Source organism: Hypanus sabinus, chromosome 14 (genome assembly GCF_030144855.1).
Source record: "Hypanus sabinus isolate sHypSab1 chromosome 14, sHypSab1.hap1, whole genome shotgun sequence".
Classification (NCBI taxonomy): domain Eukaryota; kingdom Metazoa; phylum Chordata; class Chondrichthyes; order Myliobatiformes; family Dasyatidae; genus Hypanus; species Hypanus sabinus.
The window spans coordinates 90,750,616-90,776,400 of NC_082719.1; the positions used below are offsets into that span (position 1 = coordinate 90,750,616).

The window sequence follows — 25,785 nt, forward strand, 5'->3', positions numbered from 1 at the left end:
CTTCATTATTTGATGTCAGTGCTTTAGGGCTGTGATCATTTAGGCTACTTACCATTGTTTTCTTGGGCACTGGAATGATGGTGGTTGCCTGTAGGGATAGTTGACAGTTGCAAACAAAAGTTAAAGATGTCCATTAAGACCACTTGTTTGCTGGAGCACACAATCCCTCAGCACCCAACCAGGTATATTGTCCGGCCCCACCACTTTGCATGGGTTTACCCTGAATAGTATCCTCTTCACTCCAGTTGTGGCCAGACAGGGTGCCTGTTCCTCAGGGGGAGAGAGGGCTTTCCATCGTTCATTGTGTCACATCATCCACAGTAGGCATTCAGCCTAACAGGAAAGGATGCATCACTGTTGCTGATGTGCAGGGTGGACTTGTATTCTGATATGGTTTGTATACCTTGCCACAAGCACCACATGCCCCTGGTGTCACAAAAGAGGCTGTGAAATTTCTGTGAGTGCACTCGTCTGCCTTTCTGATGACACAGAATGTGTCCTTACAGTCATCTTAAAGCCCATTCCAAAGGCAACATCCTGACCCCCAAAGCAGTGCATGAATCCCTCTATGGTTTCTGCTTTGCCCTGGCAGTGCAGCGTTTAATCATGGTAATGTCCTCAAAACATTTCTCTTTGTAGCCAGTCACTGATTCTGCATATTCATCAATGCTGATGTGATGATCGTAGGTAGCTGCCTCCTTGAACATGCTCCGGTCCATGCTTTCAAAATAGTCCTACAGTGCAGAGGTGGAACCTCATGGCCAAATCCTGATCATCCTGTATAGACAATAGACAATAGGTGCAGGAGTAGGCCACTTGGCCCTTCTAGCCAGCACCGCCATTCACTGTGATCATGGCTGATCATACACAATCAGCACCCCATTCCTGCCCTCTCCCCATATCCCCTGACCCCGCTATCTATAAGAGCTCTATCTAACTCTCTCTTGAATGCATCCAGAGACTTGGCCTCCACTGCCTTCTGGGCAGAGCATTCCATAGATCCACAACTCTCTGGGTGAAAAAGTTTTTCCGCATCGCTATTCTAAATGGCCTATCCCTTATTCTTAAACTGTGGCCTCTAGTTCTGGACTCACCCATCAGCGGTAACATGCTTCCTGCCTCCAGCATGTCCAATCCCTTAATAATCTTATATGTTTCAATCAGATCCCCTCTCATCCTTCTAAATTCCAGTGTATACAAGCCCAGTCACTCCAATCTTTCAACATATGACAGTCCCGCCATTCCAGGAATTAACCTTGTGAACCTACACTGCACTCCCTCAATAGCAAGAATGTCCTTCCTCAAATTTGGAGACCAAAACTGCACACAATACTCCAGCTGGGGTCTCACCAGGGCCCTGTACAGCTAATATACTGGTTTGACTCGTTTAACCAGTGGACTGTTCGCAGGGATTAGCAAAATAGATGTATGGTCTGATTATCCAAGAAGGGTGCAGAGGTCAGCATTGAAGGCTAGTGAACAATAGTATAAATCAGGTCTAATATATTCTCTCCTCTGATTGACGAGTTGACATGCTGGTAGAAGTTTGGCAGGACTGTTTTTAAGTAGGCATGATTGAAGTCATCAGCAAGAACCACCGAGGTAAGCTGAACTGAAAACCTAAAAGTTTTTATTGTTCTTTGGAACAGCTAAAATGCATTATGAATAACAACACATTCTGTAAATAAATGTCAGAAAGCATCCACAACTGAAGTAGAAGAGATCCTCTTAAGCAAAATAAAACATGTTTAAGTTATGAAAGACAGAAATTAGGCTAAACAGAAGTCACTGGATACTAATATCAATAAGCTTTACAATAGATGCTACTTGCAAAGCGTAAAGATATCACAACCCAAAAGTAAAATGCAATAGATTATTCTCATGTATTAACCATTTCATTTTACTAAGGCTGAATAAACAAATATTTAATATTATTGAGCTTATTTTCACACAAAGTTTGTAGACTTTTGGGATGCAATATGGATCAGACATGTTGGAGAATGATTAAATATCAATTTATAGAACATATTTAAACTATAAAATATTTCCCAAGGCATACCTGGTACAACCACTACAGATTGTTCTTCATCCGAAGCTGGACACAATTCTGTCAAAGAAAACAAGGAGTGCTAGGCACAGCATAGGCTTTTGATACAGTCAAAGACTCCAACATATCATTCATAATTCAATTATTACAAAACAATATCAATGAGTTTTCAGACACATTTTTATACCCAGAAACAGCCCATATTGAAGGCAGAGAGCAAAGTCCATTTTCTGGCCAGCTATTCTCAGTGAGATTGAAATCTTTTATTATAGGACTTGACGAGCACAGAAAGCACACCAGAAAAACTTTAAAGATCATTAGCCACATTTTCTCTTGGTATTGCAGCTTAATCATCTTGAGCAGTATCGTCTGAAGTGCTTTTTTTTAATATTAAATCCACACTGTGTAAGTCGTGTCATGATAGTATATTCAAGAACTCGTGGTTTCAAACAAGCCATTTAAAAGCCCTCAAGGAGGAGCAAACCAGTGCTGGGCAACGGGAAAATCTGAACTACCATAAACATACAAACTCTACCACTCAAGGACAACGGGCGCATGGGAATATCACTATTTTCAAGTTTCCCTACAAGTTAGATACCATTCTGGACTGGTGAAAAAGAGAGAAAAAAATCACCAGTTGCTGGATCAAAGCCTGCCATAACTGCCCGATCAAAACTATATTTAGTGAGGACAAATGGTGACAGTAATAAGCAATGGGGGAAAAATCAGAACATGAAAACAGTGCTTTGGTATAATAAGCAATAAATTTCCCAAAGTAGACTCGAAGGACTACCTTGGACTACGTTGCACGATAAACTCTTCAGCATCGAGCCACATCTAAACTTCGCATAACTGATATCAAAATATAATTTACAAATTGCCTTTTCTTAAATATAGGCAAAACAATTGACTGGGTATAGAAAACGCCAGCTAGCCCACAGATGGAATTTTAGCATCAGCAGTTCCTTTTGAACAAAATCGCTGAGATCCCGTTTTTCCGAATTGTTTTATATTAAGAAGACAATAATGACACTGCGTTCAAAACACGCACAAAGTATGATAACCCTAAAAGTCGAAGTATATTTACCTACAACATTAAGGTACCCTGCAGAGAGAAGAGTTAGAAAGTTACTAAAATTCCAAGTACCAATTAACAAGTTAGAGACATTATGGACTGTCAGTTGACTTTCAAACTCCATACTTAAGTCTTTTATTGCGGAGAGTGGAGTAACTGAGTAATACTCTACCCCAGCAAAAGGATACCATCTTTACTCCAAAAAGCTTCACTCACCAGATTCCCAGGTTTCGCCATCTTAAACAACCGCCACTCCCAACCTGCACTGCCCGTCACAGTCAGCACACCCTTTCCGCCGGGGAACGTCACGGCGCAACAAGCTCTGCCGTCCGCGCGCATTGTAAACCGGGCGCGGAGAGACTACAGTTCCCATAGTGCTGTGGGATTGACGCGTGTATTAACTGTGCCCGGGTGGAGTGGCTTTCGATAAGGGCGTTGGAAAGGTTGCGGTTTGTGTGGAAGTTTACGTGATAATCTTTTTGTTTTGATCACGTTTATGTGTGCTCACGGAGAGGTAGTGTTTTGAGAAGGTACCCTGGAACAGAATGGAAGACGATAAAATGATGGATATGAAGGACTTGGTGGACCGGTTGACATTGGGTGTAACCAGGATACTGGGTGAGTGATTATGGTTACCATGGAAAATAGCAGGTGAACCGGTGCGGCGGGAAGAAACTGGGCTCCAATGATAAATGTTAAGGAAGACTGGGGAAAAGAAAACCTAGGGAGGCACTCCTCAGCACCTGTAGTTTCTTTATTGCTCTTTATTAAGGCGATAAATTGATGTGAAGATTTTTTTAATGTGGATGCTGAAAAGATGAAGTATAAGCAATATGTCCTACCTTAGTAATCCTCTTCTCTTAAAAGGTATTGTGGATTTCTGTAAATTGTCTTCAGGTTACATCAGCATAATGCGTTCTATTCCTCCATTCTCATATATTGTGACATTTTTCTGCAAGAAGGCAAGCTGCATCGGTGGAAAGTTCAAAGTTCAATGTAAATATATTTTCAAAGTATATGTATGTCACCATATACTACCTTGATATTTATTTTCTTGTGAACATTTACAGTTGGTATAAAGAAACACAATAGAATCAATGAAATAATCATTGATCAGTGGGGTAATAAGGAGAATTTGCAAATGCTGGAAATCCAGAGCAACATACAAAGTGCTAGAGGAACTCAACAGGTCAGGCAGCATCTACCAAAATGAATAATCAGTCAACATTTCAGGCAAAGACCTTTCATCAGGTCATTCAGCGAGTTTAAAAAGAAGACAGCTTTATAGAGCAGGCACAGATTAGGAGTGCTTTGGCTCAACGGATCAAGGTGAGATAGGTTACCTGTGAGAAATAGAGACAGGAAGTATATCTGTGAGGCCGGTGTTCTGCACTGGGTTTCAAATGTGGGAAGTCCTGGAGACTCCCAGCCTCCCAGAAGGCTACATCTGCACCAGTGGTGTTGAGCTGCAGCTCCTTAGGGACTGCATTAGGGAACTGGAGCTGCAGCTCAATGACCTTACTCTGGTCAGGGAAAATGAGGTGACAGAGCGGAGCTATAGGCAAATAGTCACACCCTTCCCCTTTAACAATAAGTACTCCTGTTTGAGTACTGTTGAGGGGAAGCAACAGTGACTGCACCTCTGGCACACAGTCTGGCCCTGTAGCTCAGAAGGATAGGGAAAGGAAGAAGGCAGCAGTGAAGGGGACCATTGTTAGGGGGTCAGACAGGCAATTCTGTGGACACAGGAAAGAAACATGGATGGTTCTTTGCCACACAGGTGCCAGGGTCTGGGATGTTTCTGATTGCATCCATTTGCCCTGAAGTGGGAAGGTGATCAGCCAGAGGTTGTAGTACGTTTTGGTACCAACGACATAGAAAGGAAAAGGGAGGACGTCCTGAAAACAGACTGCAGTGAGTTAGGAAGAAAGTTGAGAAGCAGGACCTCAAAGGTAGTAATCTCAGGATTTTTGCCTGTGCTACGAGACAGTGAGTATAGGAATAGAGTGAGGTGGAGGATAAATGCATGCCTGAGGGTTTGGAGTAAGGGGCAGAGATTCAGGTTTCTGTATCATTGGGACCTCTTTTGGGCCAGCTATGACCTGTACAAAAAGGACGGGTTGCACTTGAATCCAAGAAAGGACCAATATCTGGGCAGGGAGGTTTACTAAGGCTATTGGGGAGAGTTTAAACTAGAAATGCTGGGGGGTGGGAACCAAACTGAAGAGATGGAGGTAGGGGCTGTTGGCTCACAAATAGAGAAAGCTTGGAGACAGTGTGAGAGGGAGGACAGGCAGGTGATAGAGAAGGGATACGTTCAGACCAATGGCTTGAGATTTGTCTATTTTAATGCAAGAAGAATCATGAACAAAGCAGATGAGCTTAGAACGTGGATCAGTACTTGGAGCTATGATGTTGTTACCATTACAGAGACTTGAATGGCTCAGGAGCAGGAATAGTTCCTTCAAGTCCCAGGCTTTAGATGTTTCAGAAAGGACAGGGAGGGAGGCAAAAAAGGTGAGGGCGTGGCACTGTTGATTAGAGATAGTGTCACAGCTGCAGAAAAGGAGGAAGTCATGGAGGTACTGAGTCTCTGTGAGTGGAAGTTAGGAACAGGAAGGAGTCAATAACTCTACCAGGTATTTTACCAGGTACCACCCAATAGTAACAGGGACATCGAGGAGCAGATAGGGAGATAGATTCTGGAAAGGTGTAATAATAACAGGTTTGTCGTGGTGGGAGATCTTAATTTCCCAAATATTGATGGACATCTCCCTAGATCAAGGGGTTTAGATGGGGTGGAATTTGTTAGGTGTGTTCATGAAGGTTTCCTGACACAGTATGTAGATAAGCCTACAAGAGGAGAGGCTGTACTTGATCTGGTTTTGGGAAACAAACCTGGTCAGGTGTCAGGTCTCTCAGTGAGAGAGCATTTTGGAAATAGTGATCATAATTCTATCTCCTTTACCATAGCATTGAAAAGAGATAGGAACAAACAAGTTAGGAATGTTTAATTTGAGTAAGGGGAAATATGAAACTATCAGGCAGGAACTTGGAAGCATAAATTGGAAACAGATGTTCTCAGGGAAATGTACAGCAGAACTGTGGCAAATGTTCAGGGGATATTTGTGTGGCGTTCTGCATAGGTATGTTCCAATGAGACAGGGAAAGGATGGTAGCGTTCAGGAACCATTGTGTACAAAGTCTGTTGAAAATCCTTTCAAGAAGAAAAGAAAAGCTTCCGAAAGGTTCAAAAAGCTAGGTAATGATAGAGATCTAGAAGATTATAAGGCTAGCAGGAAGGAGCTTAAGAATGAAATTAGGAGAGCCGGAAGGGGCCATGAGAAAGCCTTGGCGAGCAGGATCAAAGAAAACCCCAAGGCATTCTACAAGAATGTTAAGAGCAAGAGGATAAGGCATGAGAGAATAGGACCAATTAAGTTTGGCAGTGGAAAAGTGTGTATGGAACTAGAAGAGATAGCAGGGGTACTTCATGAATACTGAAGCAAAGTATTCATTCTGGAAAAGGCTCTTGGCAATTATAGGGGTGACTTGCAGCCAATTGAAAAGCTTGAGCATACAGACATTAAGAAAGGGGATGTGCTGAAGCTTTTGGAAAGCATCAAGTTGGATAAGACTGGATGAAATGTACCCCAGGCTTCTGTGGGAGGCGAGGGAGGAGATTGCTGAGCCTCTGGCGATGATTGTTGCATCATCAATGGGGACAGGAGAGGTTCTGGAGGATTGGAGGGTTGTAGATGTTGTTCCCCTTATTCAAGAAAGGGAGTAGAGATAGCCCAGAAAATTATAGACCAGTGAGTCTTACTTCAGTGGTTGATAAGTTGATGGAAAAGATCCTGAGAGGCAGGAATTATGAACATTTGGATAGGCATAATATGATCAGGAATAGTCAACATGCCTCTGTCAAAGGCAGGTTGTGCCTTACGAGCCTGATTGAATTTTTTGAGGATGTGACTAAACACTTTGATGACGGTAAAGCAATAGCTGTAGTGTATATTGATTTCAGCAAAGCTTTTGATAAGATACCCCTTGCAAGGCTTATTGAGAAAGTAAGGAGGTATGGGATCCAAGGGTACCTTGCTTTGTGGATTCAGAATTGGCTTGCCCACAGAAGGCAAAGAGTGGTTGTAGAGGGATCACGTTCTGCATGGAAGGCGGTAACCAGTGGTGTGCCTCAGGGATCTGTTCTGGGACCCCTTCTGTTCATGATTTTTGTAAATGACCTGAATGAGGAACTGGAGGGATGGATTAGTAAATTTGCTCATGACACAAAGGTTGGAGGTGGTGTGGATAGTGTGGAGGACTGTCAAGAGGATACAATGGGACATTGATAGGATGCAAAACTGGGCTGAGAAGTGGCAGATGGAGTTCAACCCAGATACATGTGAAGTGGTTCATTTTGGTAGGTCAAATATGATGGCAGAATATAGTATTAATGGTAAGACTAATTATTCAGCTTTATAGGCCCCTGGTCAGACCCCACTTGGAGTACTGTGCTCATTTCTGGTCACCTCACTACAGGAAGGATGTGGAAACCATAGAAAGGGTGCAAAGGAGATTTACAAGGATGTTGCCTGGATTGGGGAGCATGCCTTATGAAAACAGGTTGAGTGAACTCGGCCTTTTCTCCTTGGAGCGACAGAGGATGAGAAGTGACCTGATGGAGGTGTATAAGGTAATGAGTGGCATTGATCATGAGGGTAGTCAGAGGCTTTGGCCCAGGGCTGAAATGGTTGCCACAAGAGGGCACAGGTTTAAGGTGCTGGGGAGTAGGTACAGAGAAGATGTCAGGGGTAAGTTTTTTACTCAGAGAGTGGTGAGTGCGTGGAATGGGCTGCCGGCAACGGTGGTGGAGGCGGATATGATAGGCTCTTTTAAGAGACTTTTGGATAGGTATATGGAGCTTTGAAAAATAGAGGGCTCTAGGTAAGCCTAGTAATTTCTAAGGTAGGGACATGTTCAGCACAACTTTGTGGGCCGAAGGGCCTGTAGGTTTTCTATGTTTCTGTGACTCTTGGGAGTGTGGAGGATCAAAGGGATCTTGGGGTCTGATTCCAAAAGACACTCAAAGCTGCTGCGCAGGTTAACTCTGTGGTTAAGAAGACCTACGGTGCATTGGCCTTCATCAACCATAGGATTGAGTTCAAGAGCAAAGAGGTACTGTTACAGCTATAGATGACCCTGGTCAGACCCCACTTGGAGTACTGCACTCAGTTCTGGTTGCCTCACTACAGGAAGGATGTGGAAACTATGGAAAGTGAATCTCCTCTACACACAAGGATGTTGCCTGGATTGGGGAGCATGCCTTATGAGAATAGGTTGAGTGAATTCGGCCTTTTCTCCTTGGAGCGATGGAGAATGAGGGGTGACCTGATAGACATATATGAGATAATGAGAGATGTTGATTGTGTGGATAGTCAGAGGCTTTCTCCCAGGGCAGAAATGGCTAACACAAGAGGGCACAGTTTTAAGGTGTTGGAAGTAGGTACAGAGGAGATGTCACGGGTAAGTTTTTTACGCAGAGTAGTGAGTGCATGGAATGGGCTGCCAGCAACAGTGATGGAGGCAGATACAGAAGGGTCTTTTAAGAGACTCCTGGATAGATACATGGAGCTTTGAAAAATAGAGGGCGATGGGTAACCCTAGATAATTTCTAAAATAAGTACGTTTGGCACTTCATTGTGGGCCAAAGGACCTGTATTGTCCTGTTCTCAGTTTCTATTTCTTGATGATTGGCATGGATAAGGTGGATCCAAAGACTATCTGTGTTGTACACTAGACAGTGCAAGTACAGAACATGTGTTTAATATTAATGGTCAGGTAGCTGTATTTCCTGAATCAACATTGTGCTTCGCAATGATTTGAGATAGGGTTAGCCACTGAAATATTGAAAACAGCTAGTTCTATAAACAAATCTTGCAAGATGGGTAGCGAATACTACTCATGATCATTTTGCGCACATAGTTCCCGAGGAGAGGTTGATCTGTCTGTAATTAGACGATTGGCAAGGGCTAATAAAAAGAAGTTAGGTTCAAGCAGAATGACATTGTGTGAGTGGGCCAGTGTTAGATTGGGGAACTCGGGCTTTGACGAGAAAAGGCAGAGGGTGCAGTTAGATTTTTTTTTTCCATTTAATTTTCTTCTTCTTGTTGCACAGTCAGAGAGGCGGGAATCTGACAGGGCAGTGGAATTCTCCTCTTGCGGTTTGTGGGAAGGCAGGAGACCTCCAGTGTCCCTGATGCCTATGCCTGTAAAAGTGCATCCAGACTGTGTTTAGGACTTGGAGCTGGAACAAGACGAACTCTGGATCATTTGGAAGGCTGAGAGTTTGATTGACAGGACATACAGGGTGGTAGTTACACCTAAGAAGCAGGGCACAGGTGATCATCAGGAGGGGAAATGAGGAGAGTGCAGAGTATCCTTGTGGCTGTTTCCCTCGAGAACAGGTATACCGCTTTGGATGTTGTTGAGGGAGAATAAGCAAGAAGAGTAAAGACACAGCGGTCAGGTCTCTGTACTGAGCTGGCTCTGTGGCCCAGAAGAGGAATGCAGTTGTGATAAGCGATTCCACAGTTAGAGGAGCAAAAAGGACAACATTCTTTGGGTGTGAAAGAGGCCCCTAGATGGTATGTTGCCTCCCGGGTGCTTAGGTTAGAGATATCTCAGATCAGGTCCACGGCATTCTAAAGGAGGAGGCTGAACAGCTGAAAGTCATGTTATGTATTGGTATCAAGGAAAAGAGAAAAGGTCCTGAGGAGAGACTGTAAGGAGTTATGAAGAGAGCTGAAAGGCAAGACCTTCGGGTTAGTAATTTCTAGATTGCTTTGTGTGCCACACAAAGAATAAGAATTGGATGATTTGGCAGTTGACTATGTGACTGAGGGATTGGGGCAGGTCTTCAGATTTCTGGCTCATTGGTTCTCTTCTGGGGAAGGTATGACCTGCACGAAAAGGACAGGTTACACGTGAACATGAGGGGGATAAATGTCCTTGCAGTCAGGTTTGCTAGAGGTGGTGGGGAGAGTTGAAACTATTTTTGGAATTCTTTGAGGAAATAACAAACAGGATGGACATTGGAGAGTCAGTGGATGTTGTGTACTTGAATTTTCAGAAGGCCTTTGACAAGGTGCCGCACGTGAAGCCGCATAACAAGGTAAGAGCCCTTTGTGTTACAGAAAAGATACTGGCATAAATGGAAAATTGGCTGATAGGCGAGAGATAAAGTGTGAGAATAAAGGAGACCTGTTCTGGTTGGCTGCCAGTTATTAGTGGTGTTCCTTGGGGGCCAGTTTTTGGACCTCCTTTCACAATATATTTTAATCATTTTGATGATGGAATTGAGGGCTTTGTGGCCAGGTTTGCAGACAATATGAAGGTAAGTGGCGAGGCAGTTGAGCAAGCAAGGAGTCTGCAGAAGAATTTAGACAGATTAGAAATATGGGCAAAGAAACGGCAGATGGAGTATAGTGCAGGAAAGTGTATGGTCGTACACTTTGGACAGAATAAAGGCATAGACTATTTTCTAAATGGGGAGCAAATTCAAAAATCAGTGGTGCAAAGGGACAGGAGTCCTCGTGCAGCATTTCCTAAAGGAAAACTTGCAGGTAGAGTCAGTGGTAAAGAATGTAAAAGCAATTATTGGCATTCATTTCAAGAGGACCAGAATGTAAAAGCAAGAATGTAATGTTAAGGCATTGGTCAGACCGTACTTGGAATATTGCGAGCAGTTTTGGGCTCCTTATCTAAGAGAAGATGTGCTGGCATTGGAGAGAGTAGGGAGGAAGTTTACAGAAATTATTCCTGAAATGAAAGGCTTATCTTCAGTGGACATTTAATTATTTTGGGCCGGCACTCCCTAGAGTTTAGAAGAATGTGGGGGGGGGGGGGGGGGAGAGAGTCTTATTGAAACCTATTGAATATTGAAAGGCTTGGACAAAGTGGATGAGGAGAGAATTTTTCCTATAGTGAGATTGTCTAGGACCAGAGCCTCAGAATAGAGGGATGTCCACTTAGAACAGAGATGAGGAGGAATTTATTTAGCCAGTGAATAGTGAATCTGTGGAATTCATTACCAAAGACAGCTGTAGGGGCCAAGTCATTGGGCATATTTAAAGCAGAATTTGATAGTTTCTTGATTAGTCAGGACGTCAAAGATTACAGGGAGAAAGGTTGAGAGGGATAATAAATCAACCATAATGGAATGGCAGAACAGACTTGATGGGCTGAATTGCCTAATTCTTCATGTCAGTGGTCTTATCATTACTTCTATTTGGAGTAATCTCATAGACCCTATATTATCACACCATCTTGTCTGTTTTGTAACAGACACAACAGAGTAGCCACACACACAAAATGCTGGAGGAACTCAGCAGGTCAGACAGCATCTATGGAAAAGAATAAACAGTCGACATTTTGGGCGAAGACCCTTCTTCTGGACTGAAAAGGAAGGGGGAAAACACCAGAGTAAATAGTGGGAGAAAGGGAAGGAAGATTAGCTAAAAATTGACAGGTGAAGCCAGGAAAGGTAAAGGGCTAGTGAAGAAGGAATCTGATAAGAATGTAGAGTAGACCATGGGAGAAAGGGAAGAAGGAGGGGTACAGAGGGATATGATAGAGGTAATGGAATAGCCGGTCCTTGTAACTCAAGTCTTGTGGTCGCAGTTCAGTTTGTAACTCTTTCTGTTCAACCTCTCCAATTTAATGACATCCTGTCTGTAGTAAATTGACCTAAATTTTATGCAGTATTCTGTGGCCTTACCAACATCTTGTAGTGCCATAACATCACATTCCAACTCCTATACTCAATATTCTCATCACTGAAGGCAAGCATTCTAAGCACCTTCTTCACCATCCTTGTGTAGTCTCTTTTAAGGACCTTTGCAGAAGATGGCTCCTGCACCCCTTTCTCTCTCTGTTGTTTAACATTTCCCAGGACCCTAGCATTTACTGTACAGGTCTTCCCCTGGTTTGTCATAGCAAAATGCAGCACCTCCCAATTATTTGAATTAAACTCCATTGACAAGTGCCTATAATCAACCATTTTGTTAAAGTATTGGTTTAATTTTCCAAAAATGTTCCTTAAGAATATACAGCCTTAATATATTATAGTACAACCACAATATAACATCAACATCTATATCCTTATTAAAAATAAAACAAACTTTTACCTTATTTCCAGTTTAGAGTTAGGGTGTGGAGATGGCGAATGATAATTGCAGTAGGTATATATAAGGTTTAGAAAGCTGAATTTGGACAGGGCCATTAAGGGATATAAAGGAAGCCAGAGAGAAATTAAACAGAATCAGGAAAGTTAAAAAAGCCATGAAATGTCCTTAGCAAGTAGGATTAAAGGGATTCCCTGAACATTATCTATTTAAAAACAAAGATAACAAGAGAAAAGGTAAGAGCACTCAAAGTCTAAGGAGGGAATTTAAGTCTGGAGCCCAAGTTCAAGTTTCTTGTCATTCAAACATACACATGCATACTCCCAAATGAAACAACATTTTCTTAGATTAAAGTGCACAATACAGTGCATATAACTCTCACACACACACACACACAACACAAAGTAATATTACCACAAATTAATTGACAAATAATAAATATATTCCAAAAAAATTAACATTTAGCATGAGGTGCATTTACAACAGAAGTTTAAAAAGTTATCGGTGTAACGTGATGAGACCTGGGTAGTGACAGGGAGTTCAGTACCACTGCCGGGGGAGAAACCGGTTTCCAAACCTGACAGTCCTTATCCTAATGCTACTTTACTTCCTAAGGAAATGGGCAAGGCACTTGATGAGTTTGAGAGTACTTAACTTGTAAGTAGTTTTCTTTATTACACATATAATGGTTGATAATCTGAGAAACTCTGTCAGACATGCTGGTGGAATCAGATGTAATTACTATGCTTAAGAGGCATTTAGACAGACTCAAATAGGCATAATATAGAGAGATAAGATCCTATGCAGGTAATTAGGCTTAGTATACATTGGCATGGAAGTGGTGTGTCAGAGGGCCCCATTTCTGTGTTGTACAACTCTGACTTTGTGTTAGTGCTGGATAAGTTAATTAACAGTTATCTACTCTACCCCACTCAAAAAAAGACATCTAAATTGAGTGAATTCTAATGGAAGTTGTCTATCATATTCGACAATGACAGGGACCCATTCAAAAACCAATAATTAGTTGACAACTATATTTGTTTCTTTTAATTTAGAAAGTCGACCTGGTGTGACGGAAGTTAAATATGTAGAAAAGGAGCCAGCAGAGCGCCATATGATTGTCTCATGGGAACAGGTAAACAATTTTAAATCTTTATGAGAGATTGTGCCAAAGGATTAGTTATCATTAATGACTCCACCTTCTAAATGAAGCCACCCCCATCAAATATCCTGACTATGCCTTCAAAATGCTGCTGTTGCTCTTAAATCAGATCACATCTTAACTTGTCCACATAATCATTTGGCAATTTTTTTGTTTCCGTTAAACATCTTGTCTTGTTCTACCTGTCTTATTGAGGTTCTTTGCTAACTTCCAATATAAAGATATAGAATATAGAACAGTACAGCACAGGACCACACCTTTCAGCCCACAATTTTATGCCTAACCAATTAAATTAGTCATCAAATGACCAACTAAACTAATTTCTTTTGCCTTCACAATGTCCATTTTCTCACATTCATGTACCTATCTAAACGTCTCTTAAAAGTCTCAAATTTATCTGCCTCCACCACCATTCTGAGTAAAAAAAGAAACTTGCTCCTCACATCTCCTTTGAGCTTACCCCAGCTTGTGTTAAATGCAACCTTGGGATATTTCAACCCAGGGAAAAAGATACTGTCTGTCTACTCTATGCCTTTCATGATCTTATCAACCTTTATCAGATCTCCCCTTAGCCTCCATCGTTCCAGAGAAAACAATCCAAGTTTGTCTTCTATAGCACATGTCCTCTAATCCAGGCAGCAGCCTGTTAAACCTCTTCTGCGCCCTCTCCTAAGCCTTGACACTCTCCCAAGATTGGGGCAACTAGAGCGATATGTAATACTCCAGATGCAACCTACTAAAGTTCTCTAAAGCTGCCACATAACTTCCTGACTTTCGCCTTGATTCACATTTCCCTCATTTCAGGAGCTAATTATAACAGCAGTATCGGCTTTCTTTAAATGATAAGCTGAGCAGTTATTTCAGTCATTTCGATCTGAACCTAATACTATCAGTTGACTGTTGTGAAGACTTTTTCCCATGCCAACATCATTTTGTCACACTCTGTGCAATCATATTAATTGAAACCATCTGTACTTTTCAAATTCAGCAATTATTTACCTCAAGATTATACTTTTTGGATCCAAGGGTAAATAAGGCTGCAGCAGTGTAAAGTTGTGAACTGTCCTTGTACTTCAAAATAATTTTTGAACAGTGAACAGTAAGGCAGCTGCAGATAGTATTCAATAATGCTTTGTGTTCCATCCAGATCTGACAATAAATTTAGAAAAACAAAATGCTAAAAATAATGCTAAAAATAAATACAATACAATTTCAGTCAGCGTTTCCTGATTTTGCTCCAGATTTCCAGCATCCTTAATATTTTGATTTTGAATGAATGCCTCAGTGGGAAGGGGAAGAGGGAATGATGGTCTTAATGGGGCCATGAATATGAAAGATAGAGGTGAGGGTGTGCGTGAGCAGATTGAAAGCTGTTAGTACTGTTATTATTGATTGTAAGTCCATACAATGTATCCTTTTATTCCATCCTTTTATTGACACCCAGTGACTAAACTCCCATTTGGCACTCCACTAATGCACTCAATTCCATTATGTTATTCCTTAATTGTGGAATAAATGGGCAAAATATTTTTGAAATGCTGCAGGTTTATGGTTTTTACAAAATTTGGATTAAATATTAGAATTTCATGTAATAAAGCAGAGACCCTAGAGACTGCAGTTGCTGGAATCTGAAACCAGATCAGATGAAGGATCTTGACCCAACATGTTGTCTGTCCATTTCCCTCCATCACTGCTGCCTGACACAGTAATCCTCCAGCGCTTTTTGTATTGTTATGTAACAAAGAAGAATTTTTGACTTCTCTGGCATCCTTGAAATAATGAGTTATGCATTATTTCGCATGCCACTTTTGTTGTCATAAAATGGTACAGCCTTCACCTTATCATAAGCATTCGCGTGTTCCAGTTTTAGGGGCATGTAATGTAATTTTAGCCAGCAACTTGGAGAGCAATATATTAAACTTTTTAAATAAATGAATAATAAGAAAATACTCATTTCATCAGTTTTATATGAACAAACCTGAAATAAGCATTTTCTTAAATTTACACCTGAACAATTCAGTGCTTTTGTTCACAGAAGAACTGCTGTGCACTCCCAGAGGATCTGAGGAACTTTTACCTAATGACTGATGGCTTTTTGATGACTTGGAGTATCAAGTTTGATGGTAAGAGTATTGTGTCATTTTTCTTTTTCCATTCTTCTGTTCAATCTTCCATGGCATTGCACCAGAATTATTTATACTAGTTAGGTGAAGTGTGATTAGACACTGGGCTCATTGTACTAGATTGTAAAGAAATCTTATATCAGAAATTGTCTTCTTTTTATCAATTATCTTGCTTGCATTTAAAGTGGAAACCTCTGATGCAATCTTGTCCTATTAAAATTATATTTTCCTAAAACGTGATACACTTTAGTGTTTCAATAAACATAAGAGCATAGTTATAACTTGAGAAATTTGTGAAGGCTATTTCACTTGGAACATAACTATTTAAAACAGAAAAGATTTTTAATGTAAGATTAAAAATTTTATTAACATTTTATAAAGTGGTAAAAATTACATATCCTGTTATTTAAAAGCTTCCTAAAAAAAATAATCCATCTTAACCTGCTGATGGGGTCAAGTCTGAGAAGGATTTGACCCCATAGTGTTAAAAACTGGAATGAGTATCACATAGGCTTTGTTAGTTCAGCTTTCATCTGAGATGCAAGTTCAAAGCCAACCAAGTATTAAGGATTGAAAGACTTATTTGTCACTTGCATTGTTCAATATGAAGTGAGGCCACGTAAGCTAAACCCTATCACCCAACAATTATATTTTTCTATTATTATTCATTTATGGGATGTGAGCGTCGCCAACTAAGCCAGCATTTATTGCCTATCCCTTGTTGCCCTGGAGAAGGTGAAGATGAGCTACCTTCTTGAACTGCTGCAGTCCCTGAAGTGTAGGTACACCCACAGTGCTGTTAGGGAAGGAATTCCATGATTTTGACCCAGCGACAATGAATGAACAGTGATGTGTTTCCGAGTCGGGATGGTGAGTGACTTGGAGGGGGATTTCCAAGTGGTGGTGTTCCCAAGTATCTGCTGTTCTTGTCCTTCTAGGTGATAGTGGTCATGGGTCTGGAGGGTGCTGTCTTAGGAACTTTGGTGTGTTGTTGCAGTGCATCTTGTAGATCGTATACACTGCTGCAACTGCTTGTCAATGGTGAAGGGATTGGATGCTTGTGGAAGGGGTACCAATCAAATGGGCTGACTTATACTGGATGATGCCAAGCATCTTGAGTATTGATGGAGCTGTACTCGTCCAGGCAAGTGGCGAGTATTCTATTACACTCCTGACCTGAGCCTTGTCGATGGTGGACAGGCTTTGGGGAGTTACACGCCACAAGATTCCTAGCTTTTGACCTGTTTTGGTAGCCTCAGTGCTTATATGGCTGGACCAGTTCAGTTTTCTGTCGATGGTAACCCCCGGGATGTTGATAGTGGGGGATTCAGTGATGGTGATGCCATTGAATGTCAAGGGACAATGGTTAGAGCCTCTCTTCATGGAGATGATCACTGCTGGCACTTGCATGGCTCGAATGTTACTAGCCACGTGTCAGCCCAAGCCTGGATATTGTCCAGGTACTGTTATATTTTGGTATGAACTGCTTCACTATCTGAGGAGCCATGAATGGTACAGAACATTGTGCAGTCATCTGCAAACATCCCCACTTCTGACCTTATGATGTAAGGAAGGTCATTGACAAAGCAGCTAAAGATGCTTGGTTCCCTGTGGACACTTCCCTGTGGAACTCCTGCAGTGATGTCCTGAGGATGTGATTGACCCCCAACCATCACAACCTCTGCCCACCTTATTGAGCATCAGATGGCAACTTTGCCATTTCTTTTGGCATTTGACTCTTTTATTTTTTACTACTCTTGAGTTGCTAGCTCAACGCTCAACCCAGCACAGTGTGGAAGGAACCAGCCAGATTGAAACTCAGGACTGCTTGCCTCGAAGTCCAGTGCAGATGCTCCTACACCACCAGCCGGCTAACATACACTTAACAATACTATAAAATGCCTTTAAGTAGGATTAACTATGCTACATAAATACATTTTATTATATTTGTATTATAAAGCTGGCCAAATGCTAACCTTCAATTCTGTCTCCTACACAATGATGGCAAAGGCCAAAAATCAGAGTATTCTGAAACACAATCTATTTCTTCTTTGTCTGTTCCTCACCTCCACTCAAACATTTTTACATTAGGTTGCTGACTTCCATATTTTTAATATAATATTTTAAAATTTAATTTGACTGAAGAAGAACATTTTATTGATTATACAGTGCAGAATAGGCCCTTCCAGGACTTCTAGCCACCCAATATTCCCCCAATTTAATCCTCGCCTAATCACAGGACAATTTACAATGACCAATTAACCTACCAACCGGTCTTTGAACTGGGGGAGGAAACCGGAGCATCCAGAAGAAACCTACGCCAACAAGGGGAGGATGTACAAGCTCCTTCCAGATAGTGGCAGGAATTGAAACCAGCTGACTTGTACTATGAAACATTGTGCTAACCACTATATTCTCGTGCCAGCCTGGCACTTGTATCTGTTTGCAGTTTTCTTTTTTACACTATTTTCTCCTCTATGGTGTCCTTCTCTTTTTCTAGGGGCTAGGGTACAAACAAGAATTGTGGGAGGTTCAGCTTAGTGGAAGAGAAGAAGAGATGAATACGGCTGAGGCAAATAAAAGGCTGATCTCAATCTTAACAGTTCAGGAGCTCATGTTTACTGGAGGTGAAGTCAGAATTGTCAGCTGATTTTAAGAAAACATGTCATCTTTGCTTTCCATGATGATCTCAAACTTCTAGGTAATTATGACAACTAAAGACAGGTCATTGGGGTCTCTCTTCCCGCCATTTTAGACATGTACACTACACACTACAACCGCAAAGCTAACAGCATTGTGAAGGACCCCTCGCACCCCCACACAAACTCTTCTCCCTCCTGCCATCTGGCAAAAGATACCGAAGCATTTGGGCTCTCACGACCAGACTGTGCAACAGTTTCTTCCCCCAAGCCATCAGTCTCCTCAATACCCAGAATCTAGACTGACATCTGCATCATTTATTATTATATTGAAATTTGTCCTCTACTGTGCCCATTGTCTTGTTTATTAATTATTTATTAATTAATTATTGTACTGCCCTGCACTGTTTTATGCACTTTATGTAGTCCTGTGTAGGTCTGTAGTCCAGAATAGTTTTTGTACTCTTTTACGTAGTCTAGTGTAACCTTGAGTTGTCTCACATAGTCTAGTCTAGTTTTGTGGTGTTTCGTTTAGCACCATGGTCCTGGAGGAACATTGTTTCGTCTTTACTGTGTACAGCAGTTTATGGTCGAAATGATTAAAAAAAAGCTACTTGACTTGACTTGAGGTCAGGTCTGATACTTGGCATAGGTACTAGGCTAAAACAGTTGTCATACTGCATAGACTTAAAAATGTAGGTCAGAAGCTGGAATAACAGGTCAGATTAAGTAAAGGTTATACTGGTGATGAAGATTTCAATGATGCAGAAGTGTGAGAGCAACTCGATGATTGGCTTGTATCTGCTTCCATGCTAAATTATTATTGTGGATTGAGCTAATGTGTTTTTATTCTTGTTTTTTTTAACCTCTTTGAGCAATTTCACTCTATTTCTATAACGACCTCCAGCAGTCCCAACATCAGTTGCTTCATGTATCCAGCCGATGCCATTTTTCATTTGAGCCACATGTTTCGGAAATCACCCTAATTTTCCATCTCCTTTTAGATCCAGCCAAAAGTTGAATTTTTAATTAAGCCATTCAGTATATTGTACACTTAGTTGTCGTTGTTCTTCTCCCCACCTTATTGCACATCAGGCGGCAACCTTGCCATTTCTTTTAGCAATTGTCCTTTTCTTTTTCAATGCTCAACCCAGCACAATGGAAAGGGTGGAAGGAACCAGCCAGATTTGAACCCAGGACTGCTCACCTCAAAGTGTATTCCAGTGCAGATGCTACTATGCCACCAACCAGCTAACATACACTTCACAATACTATAAAATGCCTTTTAGTAGCATTAACTATGCTACATAAATACAATTTTCATAATCACTTAAGATTCTGGCCTCAATTTTGCAACTTGTATAAACTGTCTGCTCTGATCATGTAACAACTACTTCTGACCATATTTTACAATTAATTCATTGCCTGTGAAATGCTTGGGATAGGATGTCCTGATGATAGATACTCTGTATCAAATTACTTTACTGTAGGTCCATCAACCCTTTTCTTAATCAAAATCCTGCATTATTTAAACACAAAGTACACTGCAGATGCTGTGATCAAATCAACATGTACAAACAAGCTGGAGGAACTCAGCAGGTCGGGCAGCATCTATGGAAACGAGCAGACAACGTTTCAGGCCGAGACCCTTCATCGTGACTGAAGGAGGAGGGGGCAGGGGCCCTATAAAGAAGGTGGGGGGAGGGTGAGAAGGTGCCAGGTGAAAAACCAATCAGAGGAAAGATCAAGGGGTGGAGGAGAGGATGCAGGGAGGGGATAGGCAGGAGAGGTGAAGAGGGAATGTAAGGGGAAAGCACTATGGGTAGTAGAAGACAGAATCATGAGAGAAGTGATGGGCAGCTGGCAGAAGTGGGATGGGGGAAGGCAAAGGGAGGGAATTACTGGAAGTTGGAGAATTCGATGTTCAAACCAAGGGGCTGGAGACTACCCAGGCGGTATATGAGGTGTTGCTCTTCCATCCTGAGTTTGGTCTCATCAAAGCAGTAGAGGAGGCCATGTATGGACATATCCGAATGGGAATGTGAAGCAGAGTTGAAGTAGGTGGCAACTGGGAGATCCTGTCTGTTGTGGCGGATGGAGCAGAGGTGCTCGATGAAGCGGTCCCCTAATCTGCACCGATGTAGAGGAGGCCGCACCGGGAGCACTGGATGCAATAGATTACCCCAACAGACTCACAAGTGAAGTGTACCAGTATAGATTTGAAGCATAGACTGTTCCACATAACCCACGAAGAGGCAGGCATAGCTGGGACCCATGCTAGAGCCCATAGCTATACCCTTGGTCTGAAGAAAGTGGGAAAAGCCAAAAGAGAAGTTATTAAGTGTGAGTACCAGTTCCGTCAACCAGAGGAGTATGGTCGCCTTGGGGAACTGGTGAGGTCTATTGTCAAGAAAGTAGCGGAGGGCTTTAAGGCCGCCTTGATGGGGAATTGAAGGGTATAAGGATTGGGCATCCATAGTGAAAATGAAGTGGTCGGGACCGGGGAACTGGAAGTTATTATAGGTGGTGTTGTGGATAAAGATGTAGGTTTTCAAAGCTTGCAGAGAGTTTTAGGCCAGTTAGAAGAGTGGGCTGAACAATGGCAGATGGAGTTTAATGCTGATATGTGTGAGGTGCTACATTTTGGTAGGAATAATCAGAATAGGACATACATGGTAAATGGTAGGGCATTGAGGAATGCAGTAGAACAGAGTGATCTAGGAATAATGGTACATAGTTCCCTGAATGTGGAATCTCATGTGGATAGGGTGGTGAAGAATGCTTTTGGTATGCTGGCCTTTATAAATCAGAGCATTGAGTATAGGAGTTGGGATGTAATGTTAAAATTGTACAAGGCATTGGCGAGGCCAAATTTGGAGTATTGTGTACAGTTCTGGTCACCGAATTATAGCAAAGATGTCAACAAAATAGAAAGAGTACAGAGAAAATTTACCAGAATGTTACCTGGGTTTCAGCACCTAAGATACAGGGAAAAGTTGAACAGGTTAGGTCTTTATTCTTTGGAGCGTAGAAGGTTGAGGGAGGACTTGATTAGAGGTATTTAAAATTATGAGGGGGATAGATAGAGTTGATGTGGATAGGCTTTTTCCATTGAGATTAGGGGAGATTCCAACAAGAGGACATGATTTGAGAGTTAGGGGGCAAAAGTTTAAGGGTAACATGAGGGGGAATTTCTTTACTCAGAGAGTGGTAGCTGTGTGAAACGAGCTTCCAGTAGAAGTGGTAGAGGCAGGTTCGATATTGTCGTTTAAAGTAAAATTGGATAGGTATATGGACAGGAAAGGAATGGAGGGTTATGGGCTGAGTGCGGGTCAGTGGGACGAGGTGTGAGTAAGCGTTCGGCACGGACTGAAAGAGCTGAGATGGCCTGTTTAAGTGCTGTAATTGTTATATGGTTATAGGTGGAGGGCATGGGATACATCCCAGATGTAGGTGGGGAGGGACTGAACTATGGGTGACAAAATAGAGTCCGGGTGGGCAGATACGAGTTCAGTGGGGCAGGAGCAGGCCAAAACTATGGGCCTACCTGGACAGTCAGGCTTGTGGATCTTGGGGAGATTATTTAGATTGACGTTTTGATGAAAAGGAAAACGGAACTAATTCTCTGTTGAACAAAGGATGGCTGTAGATCTGCTTGATGGCTTAATGAAGTTGGCAAATCTACTGACCATTCTTGTTTTCCACATTAATCTGCAAATGCCAATAATATGAAAAATAGCTATGAATTGCTTAAAAATATCAACAAATACAACTACTTTGTAGTTTTAGTGTTGCTAACTTTTTTTCAAAGAGGCCTGAATCTAGTATTTTCATTTTTCCACAATGGTATAAGTAGATTATAAAGCTGGTACTATTGAAATCTGTTGTGCCACTTGATAAATTGTCTAAGTGATTTTTATTTTATCTGATTTAATAAAACTTCTCTTTCACAGGTAGCAACATGCAACTGGGAACAATGGTAATCAACAGCATTTCAGCACTCTGTCGACTGGGCACTTCATCTTTTTACACTTTGCCAAATGCACCCACTTTAGCTGATTTGGAAAGTGATACAGATGATGAAGGTACTGTTGTGTCAAAATTTCAGGGGTGTGCGGGAGGATGTGCTGCATGGATACTGTCTCAGCACAGGTAACTTGCTGCACTCGTGGAATGACAAATTGTTTCTGCTGAAGCCCCACAGCCAGGGTGATTAATTTTCACCGTTAACATTCTCAAGCATGCAGACACACTGGTATCCTTTTTTTTTAAAAGAAGTTTTTTAAATAAAGAATCTTTTTGCATTTTATACACCAAAAGAAAATACATGAAGTTCAAAAGTTTAAAGCAAATTTATTATCAAAGCACACAGATATCACCATGTACTATCCTGAGATTCATTTTCTTGTGGGTAAATATGAAGAAAGACAATAGAATCCATGGACAAACTGCACTCAATGAAGACGGACAAACAGCCAATATGCAAAAGACAACAAACTGTGCAAATACAGAAAAGAGAAAAGAAAACAAAATAAATATAATAATCATAAATAAGCAGTAAATATCAAGAACTTGAGTTGTAGAGTCCTTGAAAATGAGCCAGTAGGTTGTGGATCAGTTCAGTGTTGGGGTGAGTGTAGTTGAATTAAGTTATTCCCTTTGGGATAACTCCACTGCTGTCATCAGGAAGAAGGTAAAGGAGCCTTAAGTCCCACATCACCAGGTTTAGGAACAGTTATTGACCATCAGGCTCTTGAACCAGAGGGTATAATTTTACTAACCCCCGACAATGAATTGATCCCACAACCTACGGACTCACTTTTAAGGGCTCTACAACTCTTGGCTTAATATTTATTGTTTATTTTTTTCTTTTTGTATTTGGACAGTTTATTGATATTTATGTTCTTGGGTAATAAATTTACTTTGAACTTCAGTTCAAGAGCCTGATGGTTGAGGGGAAATAACTATTCCTGGACGAGGCTCCTGTATCTCTTTCCTAATGGCAGCAGCAAGAAGAGAGCATGTTGTGGATGGTGGGAGTTCTTGATGATGGATGCTGCTTTCCGGCAACAGTGCACTTTGTAGATGTGTTCAATGGTGGGGGCAGCTTTTCCCATGATAAATAGGAATGCAATGCCACTTTCAAATTGCATACCAGATTATCTTTTAAATGCTTGCCATTTATTTTGTGAGAGATTGTTGTGCTGCACCAGGTTTCATCTCTTGTATGTTTCCTAGAATGAGAACTGGGAAGCGATTTTCTTTCATTTTTTTTTACTCCATGGGTGGTCTATCTGTATAACACAAAAATATTTGGTCAGCTGGAAGATGCAAACCTAGGTAAACAACAGCGGTTGATACTCACTGGGAAAAGTGATTATCAAGAAAATCCCAGAATAATTAAGCTTTGACCAAATTGTTATGGGTACAGAATATGTAAGCCATACAAATCAAGGATATCACAATGTCTTTGCCAAATGGCATTAGTAAATCAATCATTTGCTTAAATTTTTCCCCAGAATTTAATGAGCTATTGCTATATGATTATAATAAATTTATTTAATAAATTGTCTGAATTAATATCCTAAACTGCAAAAGAGCATGTTTTGAGTCTTAAATAGATCTTTGCATTGCTAATTCAACAGCATAATCAATATCATGTTGTCATATCCATTACATTATCTCTTGCTAAAGCACTTAGTTAGCCCATGGTGCTGTATGACAAGAACATAAGACATATGAACAGAATTAGGTCATTTGGACCATCGAGTCTACTTCGCCATTCAGTCATGGCTGATTTTAGTTTCCCTCTCAACTCCAATCTATAACCTTCTCCCCGCAGACTATGACAATAATCAAGATCCTATCAACCTCTGCTTTAAATATACCAATGACTTGGCCTCCACAGCCATCTGTGGCATTGAATTTCATGGATTTACCATCCTTTAGCTAAAGAATTTCCTCGTCATCTGTTTCAGAGTGGCATCCTTGTATTCTGATGTGGTGCCCTATGGTCCTAGACTCTCCCACTATTCAGAACATCCTTTTCATTTATAAAAGGGATAGTGCCACTCATTTAGCACCTCATGTTCCTGATGTTGCTCTTGACATGTATGTCTGACTTCCTTATTAAATCAGCATCCATCATCAGGGACCTCCACCACCCAAGACATGTTCTCTTCCCACTGCAATTTGTCTATCAGCACAATAGATCTACAGCGGACATGAACTCATTGGCTATTCACACGCCCTTTGATCACTTTAGACAATACAAATACCCATGTCAGGAAACACACACAAAATGCCGGTGGAATGCAACAGGCCAGGCAGCATCTATAGGAAGAAGTACAGTCAACGTTTTAGGCTGAGACCTGTCGTCAGGACTAACTGAAAGAAGAGATAGTAAGAGATTTGAAAGTGGGAGGGGGAGATCCAAAATGATAGGAGAAGACAGAAGGGGGAGGGATGAAGCTAAGAGCTAGAAAGTTGATTGCAAAAGGGATACAGAGCAGGAGAAGGGAGAGGATCATGGGACAGGAGGCCTAGGGAGAAAGAAAGGGGGAGGGGAGCACCAGAGGGAGATGGAGAGCAGGCAAGGAGTGATTGTGAGAGGGGCAGAGAGAGGGGAAAAAAGGGGGGGAAATAATTAATGAATAAATAAGGGTAATAAGTAGAGGAAGGGCATAAACGGAAGTTGGAGAAATCAATGTTGATGCCATCAGGTTGGAGGCTACCCAGATGGAATATAAGGTGTTGTTCCTCCAACCTGAGTGTGGCTTCATCTTGACAGTAGAGGAGGCCATGGAATGACATATCAGAATGGGATTGGGACATGGAATTAAAATGTGTGGCCACTGGGAGATCCTGCTTTCTCTGGCAGACAGAGCATAGGTGTTCAGCAAAACAGTCTCCCAATCTGCTTTGGCGGACCTGTTTCAGGATGCTGTTTATTGACTAAAGTTCAGCTTAACACAATTATTCCTACAGTTCTAATCGAAAAGCTCCAGAACCTACAGCTCTGTATCTCCCTCTGTAACTGAATCCGCGACTTCCTAATTGGAAGACCACAATCTGTGTGGGTCGGAAGTAACATCTCCACCTTGGTGACAATCAACAGTGGCATTCTCAGGAATGTGTGCTTAGTCTACTGCTCTGCTTCCTACATCCATGACTGGGTGGCTAGGCACCGCTCAAATACCATCTGTATGTTTGCTAATGGTACGACCATTGTTGGCAGAATTTCAGCTGGTGACGAGAGGGTGTACAGGAGCAAGATATATCAGCTCGTTGAGTGTTGTCACAGCAACAACCTGGCACTCAACATCAGACCAAAGAACTGATTGGACTTCAGAAAGGTTAAGATGAGGGAACACACAGCAGTTTTCATAGAGGGATCAGAAGTGGAAGGGGTGAGCAATTTCAAGTTCCTGGGTGTCTTTCTCTGAGGATCTGACTCGGACCCAACATATAAATGTAGCTACAAAGAAGACATGACAGCATCTACATTTCATTAAGAGTTTGAGGAGATTTGCTATGTCACCAAAGCGCTCTAAA

General features: G+C 41.6%; 2 protein-coding genes across 5 annotated transcripts in view; one reads left to right on the top strand and one right to left on the bottom strand.

The window, feature by feature from the left end:
- kiaa1328 (KIAA1328 ortholog) overlaps positions 1–3,420 on the bottom strand; it is a 134,708-nt gene extending 131,288 nt beyond the window's left edge. For 2 of the 4 annotated variants that reach the window (XM_059989602.1, XM_059989601.1), the window contains exons 1-2: positions 3,311–3,414; positions 2,060–2,095 (exon numbers count right to left, since the gene is read on the bottom strand). In XM_059989602.1, the coding sequence (XP_059845585.1) occupies positions 2,060–2,095; positions 3,311–3,359 (85 nt within the window). In that variant the 5' untranslated portion in view covers positions 3,360–3,414. Of the gene's footprint in view, positions 1–2,059; positions 2,108–3,310 lie in introns of all 4 variants that reach the window. The other 2 variants (XM_059989603.1, XM_059989604.1) reach the window with 2 other exon arrangements.
- A 104-nt stretch (positions 3,421–3,524) lies between these two features.
- Positions 3,525–25,785, top strand: part of tpgs2 (tubulin polyglutamylase complex subunit 2) — a 33,192-nt gene continuing 10,931 nt past the window's right edge. The window contains exons 1-4 of the mRNA XM_059989605.1: positions 3,525–3,740; positions 13,363–13,442; positions 15,505–15,592; positions 22,185–22,316. Of these exons, the coding sequence (XP_059845588.1) occupies positions 3,668–3,740; positions 13,363–13,442; positions 15,505–15,592; positions 22,185–22,316 (373 nt within the window). The 5' untranslated portion in view covers positions 3,525–3,667. The remainder of the gene's footprint in view (positions 3,741–13,362; positions 13,443–15,504; positions 15,593–22,184; positions 22,317–25,785) is intronic.